The 20,636-nt window shown below is 38.0% G+C and overlaps 1 protein-coding gene across 1 annotated transcript in view; it reads left to right on the top strand.

The window, feature by feature from the left end:
• Positions 1–20,636, top strand: part of PPP2R5A (protein phosphatase 2 regulatory subunit B'alpha) — a 100,326-nt gene that overhangs the window by 63,457 nt on the left and 16,233 nt on the right. Inside the window, exons 2-3 of the mRNA XM_023741731.1 lie at positions 1,757–1,953; positions 7,710–7,811. Of these exons, the coding sequence (XP_023597499.1) occupies positions 1,828–1,953; positions 7,710–7,811 (228 nt within the window). The 5' untranslated portion in view covers positions 1,757–1,827. The remainder of the gene's footprint in view (positions 1–1,756; positions 1,954–7,709; positions 7,812–20,636) is intronic.

Below are 20,636 nucleotides of genomic sequence, written 5' to 3'. Positions count from 1 at the left end.
ATGAAGATTTCTACCAGTATCTTTATATAAAGCAGGTACTAGTTTTACAGAATGCTCCTTAGAAGCTAGGATGGTGAGACTTTGTCTCACATTCTTTAGACATGTTATCAGGAGGGATCAGTCCCTGGAGCAGGACATCATGCTTGGTAAAGTAGAGGGTCAATGAAAAAGAGGAAGACCCTCAATGATACAGATTGACACAGTGGCTGCAACAGTGAGCTCAAACATCGCAATGACTGTGAGGGTGGCACAGGACCAGGCAGTGCTTTGTTCTGCTGTACATAGGGGCAGTGCTAGTTGGAGCCAGCTCGACACCTAACAACAACAGTTTTGAATGGATGGATATTTTTGTATATTATGAGCTAAATACGAGTGTTGAAATGTGTGATTTCTTAAAATTTAATCTCAATAGTTCAGAAACTTAAGTAATTGAGCTAATTGGAGGTCCTTGTTTATGATGTGAAAGTTCAGATTGAAGTTATTTTTTGAAAGTTAGAAACAAAAGGATTTAATACATTTGTTAGAATCAAGTCAATATTTATTGTTATAAGGTAAAACAATAAACATTTAGTGCCCGTTATGTGCCAGGCGCTGTGCTAAATACTAGCAATAGATAGGCAGAGAGACAGATTATGGATGGGTGTGTGGCTGGGTGGGTAGATAGATAGATAACCCCTGGTAACTAGGAGAGTTAGACATGTAAACTATAATTTCTGTACAGCACAATAAATATCACAGTGGAGGTATGCACCTAAGATACATTTGAGTAAAACGTGAAATAACCAATTGAGCTTCAGTGCCTTAGAGAAAGCTTCTTAGAGGAAAATACTCTATGTTGAAACTTAAAAAGTGGGGCAAGTTCCCAGGGTGAGGATGTGGGAAGGAAGGGTATTCCAGGCAGAGGAAGAAACAGTGTAAAACTTTCAGGGAACTTCAGGGAATATGGTTTAGCCAAAGTTAAGGTGAGTGCTGGTAAGTGCTCAGAGATGACTCTTGACAAGTAGGCAGCTGCGCCTTGCGTACAATCCTGGGGCGTTGGAACATCATCCTCTAATTATTGGAAAATCATTGAGGAGTGTTGAGTTATGGTCAAGTTGTTTCTCATTTTAGCAAGATGGCTTTTGAGTTAGTTTGGAGGGTAATTCAGGTGAGATAGTGGCTATGGGACCAGGCGAGAAGAGCAGTTAGGATATCATTGCTGTAATCTAGATGAGGGATGGTGAGGATGTAAGTGACGGGTAACGTCAAGACAAGGATAGATTCCAGATACGTTAAAGAAACAGAATCAATAACATTTAATAATGACTTGTGGGTAGTGACAGGAGGAAGAGTCCAGTATGAGTCCCATACTTCTGGCCTGAAGATGTGATTAAATGGATGCATTTCTTTTAAATCTATTTTCTTTTTTTGTTGAGAATATACACAGCAGAACATCCACCAGTTCAGCAGTTTTTACATGTACAATTCAGTGACATTGATTACATTCTTTGAGTTGTGTGCAACCATTCTCATCCTCCTTTTCTGAATTGTTCCTCCCCCTTTAACTAAGTTTCCTATCTAATCTTTTGAGTTGCTGTTGTCAATTTGATCCCATAGAGATAGATCCTAAAATGCACAATGTTCAACATGGGTAAATTTCTCATTGTAGTTCTGAGAGAAGTTTTACTTTATGTATGTGAATAGCTTCTAGAAAATTAATAAATAACAAGGATAACTTTTGAGTAGGTTACTTCTAAGTTTTTCTTTTTGTTTATAGATGCCACTTCAAATGAACAACAAGAACTTTTCTGTCAGAAGTTGCAGCAGTGTTGCATACTGTTTGATTTCATGGACTCTGTTTCAGACTTGAAGAGCAAAGAAATTAAAAGAGCAACACTGAATGAACTGGTTGAGTATGTTTCAACTAATCGTGGTGTAATTGTTGAATCAGCGTATTCTGATATAGTAAAAATGGTAAGCCTCTAGACTTAATGTTCCTCAGATTTATATAAACTCAAGTAAGATCTGAGGTGTAATTAGGAATTAATGAGACTGATTTTTAATTAATGTACCCAAAAGAATATTTTTCAAAGTAATCCATTTGAAAGTTTATCCAGCCATTCTAATGATGCTGTAATTGCTTATGATAGTCTGGGAATTCAGTAGCCATGATGGCTGGTGGCTGCAGTATTCAACAGTACAGTTCTAGAGCTTAGGAAAAAGTTGTAGGCTCAAGACTGTACAGATAATTAATGGTATGGGGGTGTATAGTCACTGAGAGAACTTCTAAAGGAGGACGAGAAGACCAATGAGAAACTCTGGTGATCTCCACGTTTAAGCAGTGGGTAGGGGAGTTAGGTTAACATTTTTTATTTAGAGCATTTCAGTACCGGTATTTGTAGATTCTGTAACACTTGAATTGAAATTCAGAACCTTTAAGAACTTAAATAAACAAGTGTTTGAAGTACGGATGTGAAAAATGGATAACTGCCAACTTGTTGATGTAAGGTTGTTTAGGGTACTGTTTATTAGTAAGTCAGTCTTATTCTCCATCAAACAGTAGAAATTTGTTCAGGATTTATAATTTTGTATTTTGTTACATATTAACAAAAGGGAAAAGATTTAGTTGGAGTAGATCTTTTGCTGGGTACATAATTTAAACCTAAATGTTACCAGGATATGGAAGATGGAAGCTGGTAGCAAGTAAGTTGCTTTTGTTTTCCTCCCCTTGACTAACGATGTTCTGGAGGAAGAGCAAAATGTGTAGGACCTTAACAGACTATTTGGGTTTTCTTTCATATTGTGCTAGAAGATCTCAAAAGCTGAGGACTTAAGAAATCTTGGTTGTTTTTTTGAAAATTAAAATAAAACTCTTTAAGTTTTTATAAGATTAGTTATAGAGAGAACATTAAGCAGAATGAACTTGGCTTCCTAAACTCCCATGATAGTAAAAAAAGAAGTAACAGTTTGAGAATAAAAATTTTGAATGTTGATATATTTCCCTATTTTTTTCTTATTTTATCATAAAAAAATGCTCAGGGGAAAAAAGCAGTATTTCCCCACTGTTACTGATTTCAAATGCTTTGTATTCATAAATTTTGAAATTTCTGGAGAAGATAACGTTAGTTAATCTCTATAAAGTTGTTGACTTTGATATTGAAAGTACTCAAGTATTTGAGTCAAATTATTTTGTAATTTGCTGTATAGTAATGAATTCTGGTATTCAGTTTCTTTGCCCAAGTAAAAAGATGGTTTTGTGTGTTTTTTTTTACTTCTGAGTACTTGATTGAATTTCTAGACAAAAGTGGAGCCAACTCACCCACTTACTCCTTTGAAGTGCTTCTGTGTATTTGTTATATAATGTATTTTATTGGTGTCCACAATGTTAACTACTTTTTTTTTTTTTTTTTTTTTTTACTACCAACAATAATAAGTGTGATCTTAAGAGTAAATTATCCCTCTAAGGGGATATATTTCATTTTCAAAAGCCGCTTATGACTTTCTGCTACTCTTTGTGAAGTTGATGTCCATGACCCTCATGTACTGGCTCTGAGTTCTAACTGGTCACAATTGTAGGTTATTACTTTCTAAACCTTACGGTTATAGTAATTGACTACTAACAGTTATTTGGCCTACCATAGATGACATTTCATAAGAATACTTTCATGATTTGGAAATTCGCTGGCACCACCAAACAACCCTTGTCTCATTCTCTGTTTCCCAAATAGTTTATCTCAAATGACCAGTCCCTAAATAATGTGGCCTTAAATGTTTACTGAACCATTTGGTCTTTCAGCCTGTTCATTGTTCTTGAAAGAACTACGACTTGGAACCACCATCTGTCCTTTTCTAGAGAAATAGGATGTGTAGTTACCTTGCACTAGAACAGATACTGTGAAGGGTGGAATTATAAATACTGTATTTCGTTGAGTCTGAAATGTAGACTCTGAGGACACATCTCAGTTTCAGATAGGTTAGTTTTTTTGTTCTAAGTTTCAGAGTAGATGAAAACATTAAATCATGTGATATTATAAACTATGTCCATTATCCCCCACATATCTTGTCAGTTTGTGGTACTGTGGGGGCTTGCGTGTTGCTGTGATGCTGGGAGCTATGCCACTGGTATTCAGATACCAGCAGGGTCACCCATGGCAGACAGGTTTCAGGTGAGCTTCCAGACTAAGACAGACTAGGAAGAAGGACCCGGCAGTATACTTCTGAAAAGAATTAGCCAGTGAAAACTTTATGGATAGCAACGGAACATTGTCTGCTATAGTGCCAGAAGATGAGCCCCCCAGGTTGGAAGGCACTCAAAAGACAACTGGAGAAGAGCTGCCTCCTCCCTTAATGACATGTGTGGAGTCAAGCTTTCAGGACCTTCATTTGCTGATGTGGCACGACTCAAAATGAGAAGAAACAGCTGCAAACATCCATCAATAATTGGAACGTGGAATGTACAAAGTATGAATCTAGGAAAATTGGAAATCATCAGAAATGGAACACATAAACATCGATATCCTCGGCATTAGTGAGCTGAAATGGCCTGGTGTTGGCCATTTTGAATCAGACAATCAATGGTCTGCTATGCCGGGAATGAGAACTTGAAGAGCAATGATGTTGCGTTCCTCATCAAAAAGAACATTTCAGGATCTATCGTGAAGTATGACACTATCAGTGATAGGATAATATCCATACGCCTGCAAGGAAGACCAGTTAATATGACTGTTATTCAAATTTATGCACCAACCAATAAGTCCAAAGATGAAGAAATTGAAGATTTTTACCAGCTTCTGCAGTCTGAAATTGATCGAACATGCAGTCGGGGCATTGATAATTCCTGGTGATTGGAATGCAAAAGTTGGAAACAAAGAAGAAGGAGCTGTAGTTGGAAAATATGGCCTTGGTGATAGAAACGATGCCAGAGATTGCATGATAGCATTTTGCAAGACCAATGACTTCTTCACTGCAAATACCTTTTTTCACCAACATAAACAGCGATTATACGCATGGACTTGCCAGATGTAATACACAGGAATCAAATCAACTACATCTGTGGAAAGAGACTGTAGAAAAGCTCAATGTCATCAGTCAGAACAAGGCCAGGGGCCGACTGGGGAATAGACCATCAATTGTTCATACTCAAGTTCAAGTGGAAGCTGAAGAAAATTAGAACAAGTCCACGAGAGCCAAAATACAACCTTGAGTATATCCCACCTGAATTTAGAGACCATCTCAAGAATAGATTTGACAGGTTGAACACGGATGACCAAAGACCAGATGAGTTGTGGAATGACATCAAGGACATCATACATGAAGAAAGCAAGAGGTCGTTAAAAAGACAGGAAAGAAAGAAAGGACCAAAATGGATGTCAGAAGAGACTTTGAAACTTGCTCTTGAATGTCGGGTAACTAAAGCAAAAGGAAGTTACGATGAAGTAAAAGAGCTAAACAGAAGATTTCAAAGGGCGGCTCGAGAAGACAAAGTATTATAAAGACATGTGCAAAGAGCTGGAGATAGAAAACCAAAAAAGAACACCCTCAGCATTTCTCAAGCTGAAAGAACTGAAGAAAAAATTCAGGCCTCGAGTTGCAATAATGAAGGATTCTATTGGGAAAATATTAAATGACGCAGGAAGCATCAAAAGAAGATGGAAGGAATACAGAGAATCAGTATACCAAAAAGAATTGGTTGACGTTCAACCATTTCAAGAGGTAACATATGATCAAGAACCGATGGTACTGAAGAAAGAAGTCCAAGCTGCACTGAAGGCATTGGCAAAAAACAAGGCTCCAAGAATTGATGGAATATCAATTGAGATGTTTCAGCAAACGGATGGCGGCGCTGGAACTGCTCACTTGTCAATGCTAAGAAATTTGGAAGACAGCTTCCTGGCCAACTAACTGGAAGAGAGCCATATTTATGCCTATTCCCAAGAAAGGTGATCCAACCGAATGCAGAAATTATTGAACAATATCACACGCCAGTAAAATTTTGCTGAAGATCATCAAAAGCAGCTGCAACAGTATTTCGACAGGGATCTGCCAGAAATTCAGGCTAGATTCAGAAGAGGATATGGAACAGAGGATATCATTGCTGATGTCAGATGGATCCTGGCTTAAAGCAGAGAATACCAGAAAGATGTTTACTTGTGTTTTATTGACTATGCAAAGACATTCGACTGTGTGGATCATAACAAATTATGGATAACATTGCGAAGAATGGAAATTCCAGAACTCTTAATTGTGCTCATGAAGAACCTGTACATAGATCAAGAGGCAGTCGTTCGAACAGAACAAGGACATACGGCATGGTTTAAAGTCAGGAAAGGTGTGCGTCAGGGTTGTATCCTTTCACCATACCTATTCAATCTGTATGCTGAGCAAATAGTCTGAGAAGCTGGACTATATGAAGAAGAACAGGGCATCAGGATTGGAGGAAGACTCATTAACAACTTGGCATTAATTATGCAGATGACACAACCTTGCTTGCTGAAAATGAAGAGGACTTGAATTACTTACTGACGAAGATCAAAGACTGTAGCCTTCAGTAAGGATTACACCTCAACATAAAGAAAACAAAAATCCTCACAACGGGACCAGTAAACAACATCATGACAAACATCATTGACGTTGTCAAGGATTTCATTTTACTTGGATCCACAATCAACACCCATGGAAGCAGCAGACAGGAAATCAAAAGACACATTGCATTGGGCAAATCTGCTGCAAAAGATCTCTTTAAAGTGTTGAAAAACAAAGATGTCACCTTAAGGACTAGGGTGTGCCCAGCACAAGCCATGATACTTTCAGTCGCATCATATGCATGCGAAAGCTGGACCGTGAATAAGGAAGACCGAAGCAGAATTGATGCCTTTGAATTGGGGTGTTGGTGAAGACTATTGAATATACCATGGACTCCATAAGAACAAACAAATCTGTCTTGGAAGAAGTACAACCATAATGCTGCTTAGAAGCAAGGATGGCGAGACTAGGTCTTACGTACTTTGGACGTGTTGTAAGGAGGGATTAGTCCCTGGAGAAGGACATCATGCTTGGGAAAGTTAGAGGGTCAGCGAGAATGAGGAAGACCTTCAACGAGATGGATTGACACAGTGGCTGCAACAGTGGGCTCAAGCATAACGATTCTGAGCATGACATAGGACCAGGCAGTGTTTCGTTCTCTTGTACATAGGGTTGCTATGAGTCGGAACCAACTGGACGTCAGCGAACAACAAGACCATGTCCATTATAACAGTGAAGTTAATTCTGTCTCTGCCCCCTCCTCCCAGTGTGTGTATGTATAAGAATGGAGATAGTTTACCAAATTTTTTTGAGTTGTAAATAGGTGGCTGGGTTAGAACATGGGAGGAGGTGTGGAGAGAAGAAAATAAGTTAAGAATAGGTAGTTAGTAAACCTTACCTGTTTTCCCCCCAAATTTTCTTTTTTAAGCAAAATGAAAGAAAAACTTGTAATTTATGGAAGAGGAATCCAGAGGAAGTCCTCAGTAGCTTAGGGTCTGACGAAGTAGGAGTTACTGGATAGAGAAATGAGAGAAACGAACAACTGCCTTCTTCATATCTGGAAGAGATTTATAGGTTTTGAACTAAGTTCTGAGCTTACAGCAATAACTTAATGTTTTTCTTAAATAAAATGATTTTCAAAATATTTTGTGTTGTTGAATTCAACTACACAACAAAGAACATAAATCTAAATTTATTTTTCTTTATAGATTAGTGCTAACATTTTCCGGACTCTTCCTCCAAGTGATAATCCAGATTTTGATCCAGAAGAAGATGAACCCACGCTTGAGGCCTCTTGGCCTCACATACAAGTATGGAACATAATTATGTATAGACACATTATACATTTATGATATTCTGAAATCTTGCTTTCTTTTAGATTCTGTCTATTAAACATATTTGACTTCTAGTAGGTTTTCTTAATGTGTTTTCTTCCCAAAATAGTGTTGAGAAGTCCTACTTGAACAAGCTTTATTCTCTAGACTTTTGTCTTCCTCCTTAGGAAGAGAGAATTAATTACTTCCTCTGGAACTTATTTTTTTAATGGCACTTATTGTTCTGTTTAGTTTTTCTGTTTTTGAAATCAACATATTCATTAAAGAAAATTTAGAAAAATCATTTTAGCCAGAGGTGATCAGTGATAATATTTTGATTCACATCATTTTATAAGCATATATAGTTTATATTCATGCATATATAAAACAGTATAGCTAAATTAGAATAGAAATACATGTTTTTATATGAAGTATATACACTAAATACAGTAAACATTTTTACAGTTTTAATTGTAGCTATTGTATCTTCTTGTGGTTTTAATTTGTATATTTCTGATGACTTGATGTCAAGCATCTTTTCTTGTGGTTATTGAACAATGGTATATCTTTTTTTAACATTTGTTCAGATCTTTTGTCCTTTTTAAAATTGGTTTGTCTTTATTATAAGAGTTGTAAGAGCTCTCTCTGTATTTTGGATACAAGTCCTTTGTCAAACAAATGATTTGCAGATGTTTTCTCCCATCCTGTGGATTGTGTTTTCGCTTTGTTGATGGTGTCCTTTGCACACAAGTTTTTAACTTTGATGAAGTTCAGTTTATCTTTTTTTTGTTTTGTCATTTGTGCTTTTGGTGTCATATCTAAGAAACCACCCCCTAACCCAAGGCTATGGAGCTTTTCTCTTGTTTTCCTCCAAGAGTTTCATCATTTTAGCTCTTACATTTAGCTCTGCGATACATTTTGAGTTTATTTTTGTGTATAGTGTGAGGGAAGGGTCCAGATTCATTCTTTTGCATGTAGATATCCAGGTGTTTCGGGAACATTTGTTGAAAAGACTGTTCTTTCCTTATTGAATTATCTTGGTACCCTTGTTGAAAATCAACTGACCATAAATATGAGGAATTCTTTCTGGCCTGTCAGTTTTGTTCCATTGATGTAGATGACTATCCTTTTACCTTTATCATAGTCTTGATTACTGTAGCTTTGTGTAGTAAGTTTTAAAATAAGTAATTGTGAGTTTCCAACTTGGTTCTTCTTTTTCAAGATTGTTTTGGCTATTCTGGGTGCCTGGTATTTCCATATGAATTTTAGAATCAGCTTGTCAATTTCTGCAAAATAGCTAGCTGGGAATTGGATTATATTGAATATGTGTATCCTGTCGTATTACTGAACTTATTTATTAGCTCTAGTATTACGTTGATTGATTTTCAGATGTTGCATCAACCCTGCATTCCTGGGATAAATCCCACTTGTTCATGTGTGTAATCCTTTTATGTGTTGCTATATTTGGTTTACTGATACGTTGGTGAGAACTTTTACATCTATATTCGTGAGGCTATTGGTCTGTAGATTTCTTTTCTTGTGATGTCATCATCTGGTTTTGTTATCAGGTTAATACTGGCCCTGTAAAATGAGTTGGAAAGTGTTCCCTCCTCTTCTGTTTTTTGGAAGCGTTTATGAAGGATTGATACTCTTTTTTAAATGTTTGGTAGAATTCACTGGTGAAGGGTTTTTGTTTTGTGGGAAGGTTTTGAATTACTAATTCAATCTCTTTACTTGTTATAGGTCTATTTAATTACCTATTTCTTCTTGAGTCAATATTGATAGTTTGTGTCTTTCTGGGAATTTGTTAATTTCATATGCGTTATCTGATTTGTTGGGGTACTATTATTGTTTATAGTATTCCCTTATAGTCCTTTTTATTTCTGTAAACTCAGTTATGATATCCTCTTTTTTGAATAATGTTAGTATGAGTTTTCTCTCTCTCTCTTTTTTTATTTGTTTATTTTTTTTCATGGTCAATCTAGATAAAGGTTTTTTTTTGTTGTTGAACTTTTCAAAGAACCAACTTTTGGTTTCATTGATTCTCTTGTTGCTTTTCTGTTCTCTATTTCATTTATTTCCACTCTAATCTTTATTATTTCTTTCCTTATGCTTACTTTGGTTTTAAGGAGCCCTGGTGGCACAAATGGTCAAGTGCTCGACTGCTAACTGAAAGGTTGGCATTTCGAGCCCACCCTGCGGCTCTGCAGGAGAAAGACTGGCAATCTGCTTCTGTAAAGATTATAGCCAAGAAAACACTGTAGGGCAGTTTTACTGTCACATGGGGTCACTATGAGTCAAAATCAACTTGATGGCACTTCTGATAGCAGCAACTCTGGTTTTAGTTTGCTCTTCTTTTTCTTGAAGTGGAAAGTTAGGTTATTCATTTGAGATCTTCTTTTTTGATACAGACATTCACAGCAATACATTTCCGTTTAAGCGCTGCTTTAGGTGCATCCTGTAAGGTTTTTTGGGGTTTTTTTTTTTTAACTTATTTTTACTGTGGTAAAATACCCATAGCATCACATTTACCATTTTAACCATTTCAGAGTATACAATTTAGTGATTTTAAGTACATTCACAGTGTTGTACAGCCATCACCACCATCTAGTTCCAGAACTTTTTCATCACCTAAACAGAAACACTGTTTTTTCAGAAGTAAATCATCAGGCCTTTCTTTTGAGGCACCTCTGGGTAGACTCAAACCCAACCTTCCGGTTAGCAGCCAAGCACATTAACTGTTTGCACCACCCAGAAACTCCTGGCACTTACTATACATCTAAATAAAATGAAAGTGGGGTCTAAGGGTTAGTGAAAGGTGATAAAATTTTAAGATTTATCAGCACAGTAGAACATATAAAATTAGAAATCCTGAAGTGGTAAACTATTTTTAATAGTATACAAGTTCATCTGAAATTTCATGTCTTAGTTGCTTTAAAATTAGTGATACTGTATTTAATATCATGAAATTCTCATTAACTGACAAATTACTTTTTTTTATCACATGCAATTGGGTAGTCTGAAAAAGTCCATTCTTTGAATTTTTTAAAATAAAAATAGTTTTTTGTTAGGTTATTTTTATATGCCCATGAAAATTAACAGTGGAAATTCGGCCAAATAAGCAATATGCTTTCCATTTTTTACTGGTATGATTTGAAGTTTCATTTAAATTTTCTGAAACTAGTGGTTCTTAACATTTTAGGAGGTGAGTCACTTTCAAATATGATTTTAAAAAATGGGCTCTCTCTCAAGACAAATTCACAGTGACACACAAGACATTTTCATACATCTATGGTCCCCTGTTTTCAGTAGACTCCCCAGCAGGCTAATTCTGAAAAGAATTATCCAATGAAAACTTTATGAATAGCTGGAAAGCATTGTCTGATATAGTGCTGGAAGATGGGCCCCTCAGGTTGGAAGGCACTCAAAATACGACTTGGGAAGAGCTGCCTCCTCAAAGTAGAGTTGACCTTAATGACATAGATGGAGTCAAGCTTTTGGGACTTTCATTGCTGATGCGGCACAAGTCAAAATGAGAAGAAACAGCTGCAAACATCCATTAATAATTGGAACGTGGAATGTACAAAGTGTGCATCTAGGAAAATTGGAAATCATCAGAAATGAAATGGAACGAATAAATATTGATATTCTAGGCATTAGTGAGCTGAAATGGACTAGCATTGGCCATTTTGAATCGGAAAATTGTGGTCTACTATGCTGGGCATGACAACTTGAATAGGAATGGTATTGCATTCACTGTCAAAAAGAACATGTCAAGATCTGTCCTGAAGTACAGTGCTGTCAGTGATAGGGTAACGTCCATACGCCTACAAGGAAGACCAGTTAATACGACTATTATTCAAATTTATGCACCAACCAATAAGGCCAAAGATGAAGAAATTGAAGATTTTTACCAACTTCTGCAGTCTGAAATTGATTGAACATGCAATCAGGGTGCATTGATAATTACTGGTGATTGGAATGCGAAAGTTGGAGACGAAGAAGGAGCAGTAGTTGGAAAATATGGCCTTGGTGATAGAAACGGTGCTGGAGATGGCATGATAGAATTTTCCAAGACTAATGACTTCTTCATTGCAAATACCTTTTTTCACCAACATAAACGGTGACTATACACATGGACCTGGCTGGATGGAATACGCAGGAATCAAATCAACTACATCTGTGGAAAGAGACAATGGAAAAGCTCAATATCATCAGTCAGAACAAGGCCAGGAGCTGACTGGGGGAACAGACCATCAATTGCTCATATGCAAGTTCAAGCTGAAGCAGAAGAAAATTAGAAGGATGAGAAGGCAGGAAGGGACAGGAGGTGGTTTGATGGACACCGGAAACCCGGCGTGGAAAGGAGGAGTGTGCTGTCATATTATAAGGATTGCAACTAGTGTCACAACCATATGTGTATAAGTTTTTGTATGAGAAACTAACTTGAGTTGTAAACTTTCACCTAAAGCACAATTAAAAAAAGAAAATTAGAACAAGTCCACGATAGCCAAAGTACGACCTTGAGTATATCCCACCTGAATTTAGAGACCATCGTAAGAACAGATTTGACACGTTGAATGCTCATGACTGAAGACCAGACAGATTGTGTAATGATATCAAAGACATCACACATGAAGAAAGCAAGAAGTCATTAAAAAAGAAGAAAGAAAGAAAAGACCAAAATGGATGTCAGAAGACACTCTGAAAGTTGCCCTTGAATGTCGAGTAGCTAAAACAAATGGAAGAAATGATGAAGTAACAGAGCTAAACAGAAGATTTCAAAGGGCAGCTCAGGAAGACAAAGTATTTAATAATGACATGTACAAAGACCTGGAGTTAGAAAACCAAAAGGGAAGAACACACTCAGTGTTTGTGAAGCTGAAAGAACTGGAGAAAAAATTCAAGCCTTGAGTTGCAATATTGAAGGATTCTACGGGGAGAATATTAAACAACGCAGGAAGCATCCAAAGAAGATGGAAAGAATACAGTTACTATACCAAAAAGAATTGGTTCATGTTCAACCATTTCAGGAGGTACCATATGATCAGGAACCGATGGTACTGAAGGAAGGAAGTCCAAGCTGCACTGAAGGCATTGCTGAAAAACAAGGCTTCAGGAATTGACGGAATAGCAATTGAGATGTTTCAACAAATGGATGCAGCACTGAAAGTGCTCACTCTATGCCAAGAAATTTGGAAGATAGCTACCTGGCCAGCTGACTGGAAGAGATCCATATTTATGCCTATTCCAAAAAAAGGTGATCCAACCAAATGCGGGAATTATCAAACAATATTGTTAATATCACACGCAAGTAAAGTTTTGCTGAAGATCATTCAAAAGCGCCTGCAGCAGTATATCGACAGGAAACTGCCAGAAATTCAAGCCGGATTCAGAAGAGGATGTGGAGTGAGGGATATCATTGCTGATGTCAGATGGATCCTGGCTGAAAGAGAATACCAGGAATATGTTTACCTGTGCTTTATTGACTATGCAAAGACATTTGACTGTGTGGATCATAACAAATTATGGATAACATTGCGAAGAATGGGAATTCCAGAACAATTGTGCTCATGAGGAATCTGCACATGAATCAAGAGGCAGTCATTCGAACAGAACAAGGAGATATTGCTTGGTTTAAAGTCAGGAAAGGTGTGCTTCAGGGTTGTATCCTTTCATCATACTTATTCAGTCTTTATGCCAAGCAAATAATCCAAGAAGCTGGACTATATGAAGAACGTGGCATCAGGATTGGAGGAAGACTCATTAACAACCTGTGATATGCAGATAACACGGCCTTGCTTTCTGAAAGTGAAGAGGACTTGAAGCAGTTACTGATGAAGAAGACTACAGCCTTCAGTATGGATTACACCTCAACATAAAACAAAAGTCTTCACAACTGGACCCATAAGCAACATCATGATAAACAGAAATGTTTGAAGTTGTCAAGGATTTCACTTTACTTGGATCCACAATCAACACCCATGGAAGCAGCAGACAAGAAATCCAAAAATGCATTGCATTGGGCAAATCTGCTGCAAAAGACCTCTTTAAAGTGTTGAAAAGGAAAGATGTCACCTTAAAGACTAAAAGGTGCACGTGACCCAAGACATGGTGTTTTCAGTTGCCTCATATGCATGTGAAAGCTGAACAATGAATAAGGAAGACCAAAGAAGAACTGATTGATACCTTTGAATTATGGCGTTGGCGAAGAATATTGACTATACCATGGACTGCCAAAAGAATGAACAAATCTGTTTTGGAACAAGTACAGCCAGAATGCTCGTTTGAAGCAAGAATGGCGAGACTACGTCTTGCACACTTCGGACATGTCATCAGGAGGGATCAGTCCCTGGAGAAGGACATTATGCTTCGTAAAGTAGAGGGTCAGCAGAAAAGAGGAAGATCCTCAAGGAGATGGACTGACTCAGTGGGTGCAACAGTGGGCTCAAGCATAACAACAATTGTGAGGATGGCGCAGGACCAGGCAGTGTTTCGTTCTCTTGTACATAGGGTCGCTATGAGTTGGAACTAACTCGACGGCACTTAAAAACACAGATAGCATGGCCCCCTGATTAAGATTCTGCTTAATATGTTGACAGTTAAAAATCATTCCAGTAACCTAAATTTGGTTTACAGTTTTTCAGTTTGGCAATTAAATGGTCTAGGGACACCAACCCAAAAAAAATCAAACCAGTTGCCACTGAGTCGATTCAGACTCATGGCAACCCTATGTGTGTCAGGTAGAGCTGTGCTCCGATGGGGTTTTCTTTCAGTAGATCTCCAGGTCTTTCTTCAAGCTACCTCTGGATGGATTCTAACCGCCAGCCTTTTCAGTTAGTAGCCGACTGCTTAATCATTTGCGCCACTCAGGGACTCTTGTAGGGACACCCAACCCCTAAAAAAAACCCGTTGCCGTCAAGTAGATTCCAACTCATAGGACCCTGTAGGAGAGATTAGAACTGCCCCACAGGGTTTCCAAGGCTGTAATCTTTACAGAAGCAGACTGCCACATCCCTCTCCCACAGAGCGACGTTGAGTTCAAACCGCCAATCTGTTTGGTTAGCAGCCAAGCGCTTTAACCACTATGCCACCAGGGCTCCTTTACGGACACCAGACCAAAAACCAAGCCCGTTGATGTCGAGTCGATTCTGACTCTTAGCAACCGTTATAGGACAGAATAGAACTGCGCCCTCGGGTTTCCAAGGAGTGGCTGGTGGATTCCAAGTGCCGACCTTTTGGCTTGTTGGTTAGCAGCTGAGCTCTTAACCGCCGTGCCACCAGGGCTCCTTAGGGACACTAGACACCGCTAACTGTAGTACTTAGTGTGCCAGCTTACAGGATTAATTCAGTGTACTGTACTTCATTATTTATCATCTTAAGTTTTTGGAGTAGAATTCTAAAAGCTGCTCCGATGGATGAGATTTTAGAGAGTAGTAGCACTGAAGAAATCCGCTCAGTGAAAGTTTCTTTTCCTGTTGTGAGTGTGCTTTTTAAAAGTTCACCTGGAATTTTTTTGTTTTTGCCCTAAAAGAGTTTACATTTTATATTTAGCTTATTAGATCTTTGATGTTAGAAATTTGTTTGATAGGGTAGAAAATATATTAAATTTAGTTGTTAATGAGGGGAACAATCACAGATTATTTCAAAACCTTTTAAATCCTTGTTACCATCCCTTTTCAAAAATTTTTTTAAAATGTGCTCATTTGCAGTTTCCTTTTTTTTACTTCTTTTCACACTGCTACGGAGCAGTGGAATATCCTAAAGAGACATGGAGGAAAAGAACAAAGAAGGGCCATTTAAGTGTCAGGGGATTGGTTAGAGCTTTTAATTTACTCATATAGCATTCTCTGGTAATTCCTAAGGAGCTGCTAACCGAAAGGTTGGCAGCTTGAACCCACCCAGCGGCTCTGCGGGAGAAAGACCTGGCAATCTGTTCCCATAAAGATTACAGCCTAGGAAGTCCTATAGGGCAGTTCTGCTCTGTCACACAGGGTAACTGAGTCGGAAGGTGACTCAGCAGCACCCAGCAACAGCAGCATGGTCAGTTACCAGTGCGTTACAATTACAGTTGTTCATTTCTTTCCTAAGTATTATTGCTTTGTATTTATTGGGCACCAGCAGAGCCCTGGTGGCGCAGTGGTTAAGAGCTCGTCTGCTAACCAAATGGTCGGCAGTTCAAATCCCAGCCGCTCCTTGGAAACCCGAGGGGGCAGCTCTGCTCTGTCCTCCAGGGTCGCTGTGAGTCGGAATCGACTCAGTGCAGCTGGTGTTCTTTAGGTGGTTTAGGAAGTCTTGGGCGCTGCACTGGCCTGGGGTACAGGCAGGTGGTGCCGTGTCTCCTTGTCTGTTGATTATTCCCATTAGTGGCACACAGAGAATCAAAACTAAATTATGTAGGATACTGACTAGAACATAGACCTTTTTAGGAACAACGTGTTTTAGGGAATTGAAGGTTCTTCTTTGTGATACATATAATTAGAAATTTAGACTGGGGAGTACATATTTTACAGTATACACTTTCACATTCAAATAGCCCTTGGCCAGATACCATATTTTAAATATTTGCATGTGCTGAGATTCTAAAATGTTGGGGACCGTGGCCTAATGCACTGACATTATAGGCACAGAAATAAAAAGGGACATCTTTTATCTTCATATAAGGAGGAGGAACATTGTTATTACTTTGCTCTTTTAATCGTAAATATTTATTTATTATTAATTATATTTTTAATTCTTATAAAAGAGCAGGGAGGGAAAAAGCTAGGCTGACCATGTTTAAACTATACAGGGTTCATGTAGAATTTGTTCTGTTTTTAAAAGGTTTACAGAGAAAAAACAGATGCTTAGAGAACTGAGATTTTGTTAGTGTTTAGTGCATCCAGGTGCTTACTAGAATCTCTCTCTTAGTTCAATATATGTGAATTCTCATGTGAATTCCGTCCTTTAGCCTTTAGTAGAAGTCTTGTTTTCAGATTCTTTAATCATCCATGCTGCTCTTGGTTGTACCTTCTTTGAAGTCTTTTTAGTGGTCAAGACCAGAATTTCAGAACCTTAGGAAAGGTATGGTCAGTAATGAATGAGGATGGTAAAATTACCCTCCACTCCCTATGCTTTTTAGTTATCTTTCATCTTTTAGGACATTTCTTGGTGAGAAGTAGGAGAGCCAACCACACACTGAACATATGTGAAGTTTGCCCATTTTATTATGAACTGAATCCATTGCTGCAAATGTCTGTTCTTTATCATACTGATCCTTAGATTTTCTTGGGCCAAGTTATTTCTTCACGTAGAACAGAGAGAAAATTCAATAGCTACACAGAAACTCAGTCTCTCAACCACTATGATTTTCATTCATTCAGTAAGTGTTTAATCTGCTGTGTGTCAGGCATTGTTCCACAGATTGGCGGTGTGTCAGGCATTATTCTAAACAAGTATTGAACTAAAAACAAAATCCCTAACATTCTCATGGAGAACAAGCAACAATCAAATAAATAATACTGTGTCAGGTGTAATAAATACAAGAAAAAAATAAAGCAGGGACAAAGGTCTATAGAGAGTGACAGTGGGGACAGGATGCTACTTTATAGAAGCAACAGAAGCAATAGTTTTAAGATTAATAGCATGTCCTTTGGAAGAGTTATATGACATCAAGCTCCAAATCAAACTGAATTCTCTTGATACAGGTTAAAACCTATACCTATCACAGATACTGATATTATTTCTTATGTAGTTTTAATCTACATTATATGTCTGACACAGTGAATATTAAGTGACCAGTCAAGATTAACAGGACACTGATGTTATATGGCCAGTTTGGCACCCCTGAAGAGATAATGGCCAAAGGCTATATATAACAGCAGTTAATCTTAAAACTATTAAGCCTTAATATATTTCTGATGTAACTCTTAAGAGGGAATATATAGGTTAATGCATGCTATATTTGACTCATGTTTAAACTGGTCCGCCTTACCACAAAGTCTTAACTTCACTGAACTGGGGATCTGCATACAGTTTCTGAATCTGTGATTCCATACCCACCAAGCTGTACCTGCACCCTCTTCTCAAGACATGCCACTGCCTAGTATTCTCCTTTCCATAAAAGCCCTCCTCTTTCCTCTTAGCTAGTCCAAAACTCATTATTTATCAAATGCAGAGCTCAAAGTGCATGTTCTCAGTAGTTTCCTACTGACCTTATTTCACCGTGATATAGCCCTTTTCTGTCTCCTGCGCTCATAGTCTGTGTCACGTAAGTTTTGTGTGTTTACTATTTTCTGTAATTTCTTATTTGTGTGGTAAAAATACACACAGGAAAACATACACCAATTCGACAGTTTCTACGTGTATAATTCAGTGGCATTGGTTACATTCTTTAAGTTGTACAGTCATTCTCAACTATCCTTTTCTAAATTATTTTACCACCATTAACATTAACTCACTGCCCCTAAACTTCTTTTCTTTTGTTTTTTAAACATATATATATATATATACATATATATATATAATATTTTATTGTGTTTTTGGTGGAAGTTTATAACCCCCCTAAACTTCTTGCCTAACCTTTCAAGTTACCATTGTCAATTTGATCACATCTAAATTTTTAAGAGTGCAGTGTTCAAGGCAGCATTCTTTACTAATGAAGCTAAACTCTTGTTTTGTTTAAAGATGTCTTCAAGGGATAGTTTTGCCTTAAGGTTTAGAGATTACCTCAGGCTCAGGGCAGTAGTTTCATGGGGTCATCCAGCTTCAGTGGCTTCAGAAAGTCTGGATTCCATGAGAATTTGAAATTCTGTTTCACAAATTTCTCCTCTTTTGACCAGGATTCTTCTGTAGACTCTTTGATCAGAATGTTCAGTAATGGTAGCCAGGTACCATCCAGTTCTTCTGGTCTCATGGCAAAAGAGGCAGTTGATCATAAAGGTAATTAGACACTGTTATGGATTGAATTGTATCCCCCAAAAATAAGTGTTGTAAATCCTAACCTCCTTGCCTGTGGTCATAATCTCATTTGGGGAATGGTTGTCTTTGTTACGTTAATGAGACCAGATTAATATAGGGTGTATCTTGAGTCAGTCTCTTTTAAGATAAAGAAGAGATTAAACAAGTGAGCAGAGCAGAGATGGGGGAAGAGAGATGCCAAGCCACGTGAAGATTACACAGGAGCAGAAGCTCAGAAGAGACAAGGACCTTCCTCTAGAGCTGACAGAGAGAAAGCCTTCCCCTAGAGCCAGCACCCTGAATTTGGACACTTCTAGCCTCTTAAACTGTGAGAAAATAAATTTCTGCTTGTTAAAGCCACTCACGTGTGGTATTTCTGTTATAGCAGCACTAGGTAACCAAGACATACACACTCTCCAGTTAGTTCTTTCTCCAATTCTTGACCCTCCTTCTTTGCCGCTCCAGGAGAATAGAGAGCAGTTGCTGTTCCTTGGATATATATGCCGTTTTGTATGTTTTTGGTTTTGTCTCACCTCTGTAACTAGTGAATGAGCTTCTTGGGGCTGTGGTGCCTTCTATCTGCCCACACTGTATGTAGCCAGCATTGGACGTGGAAGGAAGCACTGAGGAGGTTGTGCTCTCGACAAGGCTGTGTAGCCGACCAGGAGACCATGCTCACTTTTCTGAGCAGCTGGATCCGTTCTGTGTATCTGTGTCACATGTGTATCCCCAAAGCAAAATTATTTATATCGTTGATTGTTTAAGAAAGTCATCTATGATTAAAAACTTAATTGGACACCAACTTCTTTTTCTTTTTTGTTATATCCTTTTAATTCATAGCAAGTATAAAAAGGTAGTATTAGACCAGCTAAGAATTACTCCTTTCATATAGTTGGGCAAAAGGTGCATCAAAGAAAACGATATTTACTCAGATCCCAAAACTGTTGTTAACCTTAGAATATTATTGAACTCATGGTGGTAAAAATTTGTCATTCTGTGGTGAATGACAGAGCCCAGATCTGGTCACGTCGCATGCTATGAGGTCTGTGAATTTAGTGCGGCAGGCTTTTTTCGTATATACCTTTTTTCCTGTATCTGGTCCAAGTGGTTACCTAAGTATTTATTAAATGACTTTTTACCTTGAGATCTAATCCTCCTTTTTAATTTTTAGGGAACCAAGTTGGTATGTTGTTCAATAGCTAATAAAGGCATATTTTGGGCTAAAATTCTGCCTTTATTAGTTACTGTTACAATTTTATTTTTTTATTGTTATAGTTTAAATGAAGTTTACATTTCAAGTTAGTGTCCCATACAAAAAATTTACACGTGCATTGTTATGTCACCCTAATTGCTCTCCCTATACTGTGACAGCACACGCCTCCTTTCCACCCCTGATTCCCCATGTCCATTCAACCAGCTCCTAACCCTCTCCGCCTTCCTATCTCACCTCGGGACAGAAGCTGCCTGTTTAGTCTCTTGTAGCTACTTGAGCTAAGAGGCACACTCCTCACAAGTATCACTTGATGTCCCACGGTCCAATTCCTGTCTGAAGAGTTGGCCTTGGAAATTGTTTTAGTTCTGGTCTGATAGAGAGTCTGGGGGCCGTGCATTCTGGTTTTCCCCAAGTCTCAGTCAGACCATTAAGTCTGGTCTTCTTACTATGTTACAATTTTAAACAACTTTATTTTGCCTTTCTGGTTGAAAAATGTGGTGTGTTGCAAATTGAAGCAAACATTGTTTTTAAATCTGATTTGTGGAAGCAAATGGACATTTGTTATTACTTTTCTGATGCTTGGCACTTTTTTAAGCAGAAGGCCTGCTGTGACTTGTAGTTCATCTGCTGTGGTCCGCAGCCCTTCCTTCTCTAGCCCTTATATAACTGGG

This window comes from Trichechus manatus, unplaced genomic scaffold, assembly GCF_000243295.1.
Source record: "Trichechus manatus latirostris isolate Lorelei unplaced genomic scaffold, TriManLat1.0 scaffold00187, whole genome shotgun sequence".
Classification (NCBI taxonomy): Eukaryota; Metazoa; Chordata; class Mammalia; order Sirenia; family Trichechidae; genus Trichechus; species Trichechus manatus.
The sequence above is the reverse complement of the archived record's forward strand: the minus strand, read 5'-3'. Positions and strand labels throughout refer to the sequence as shown.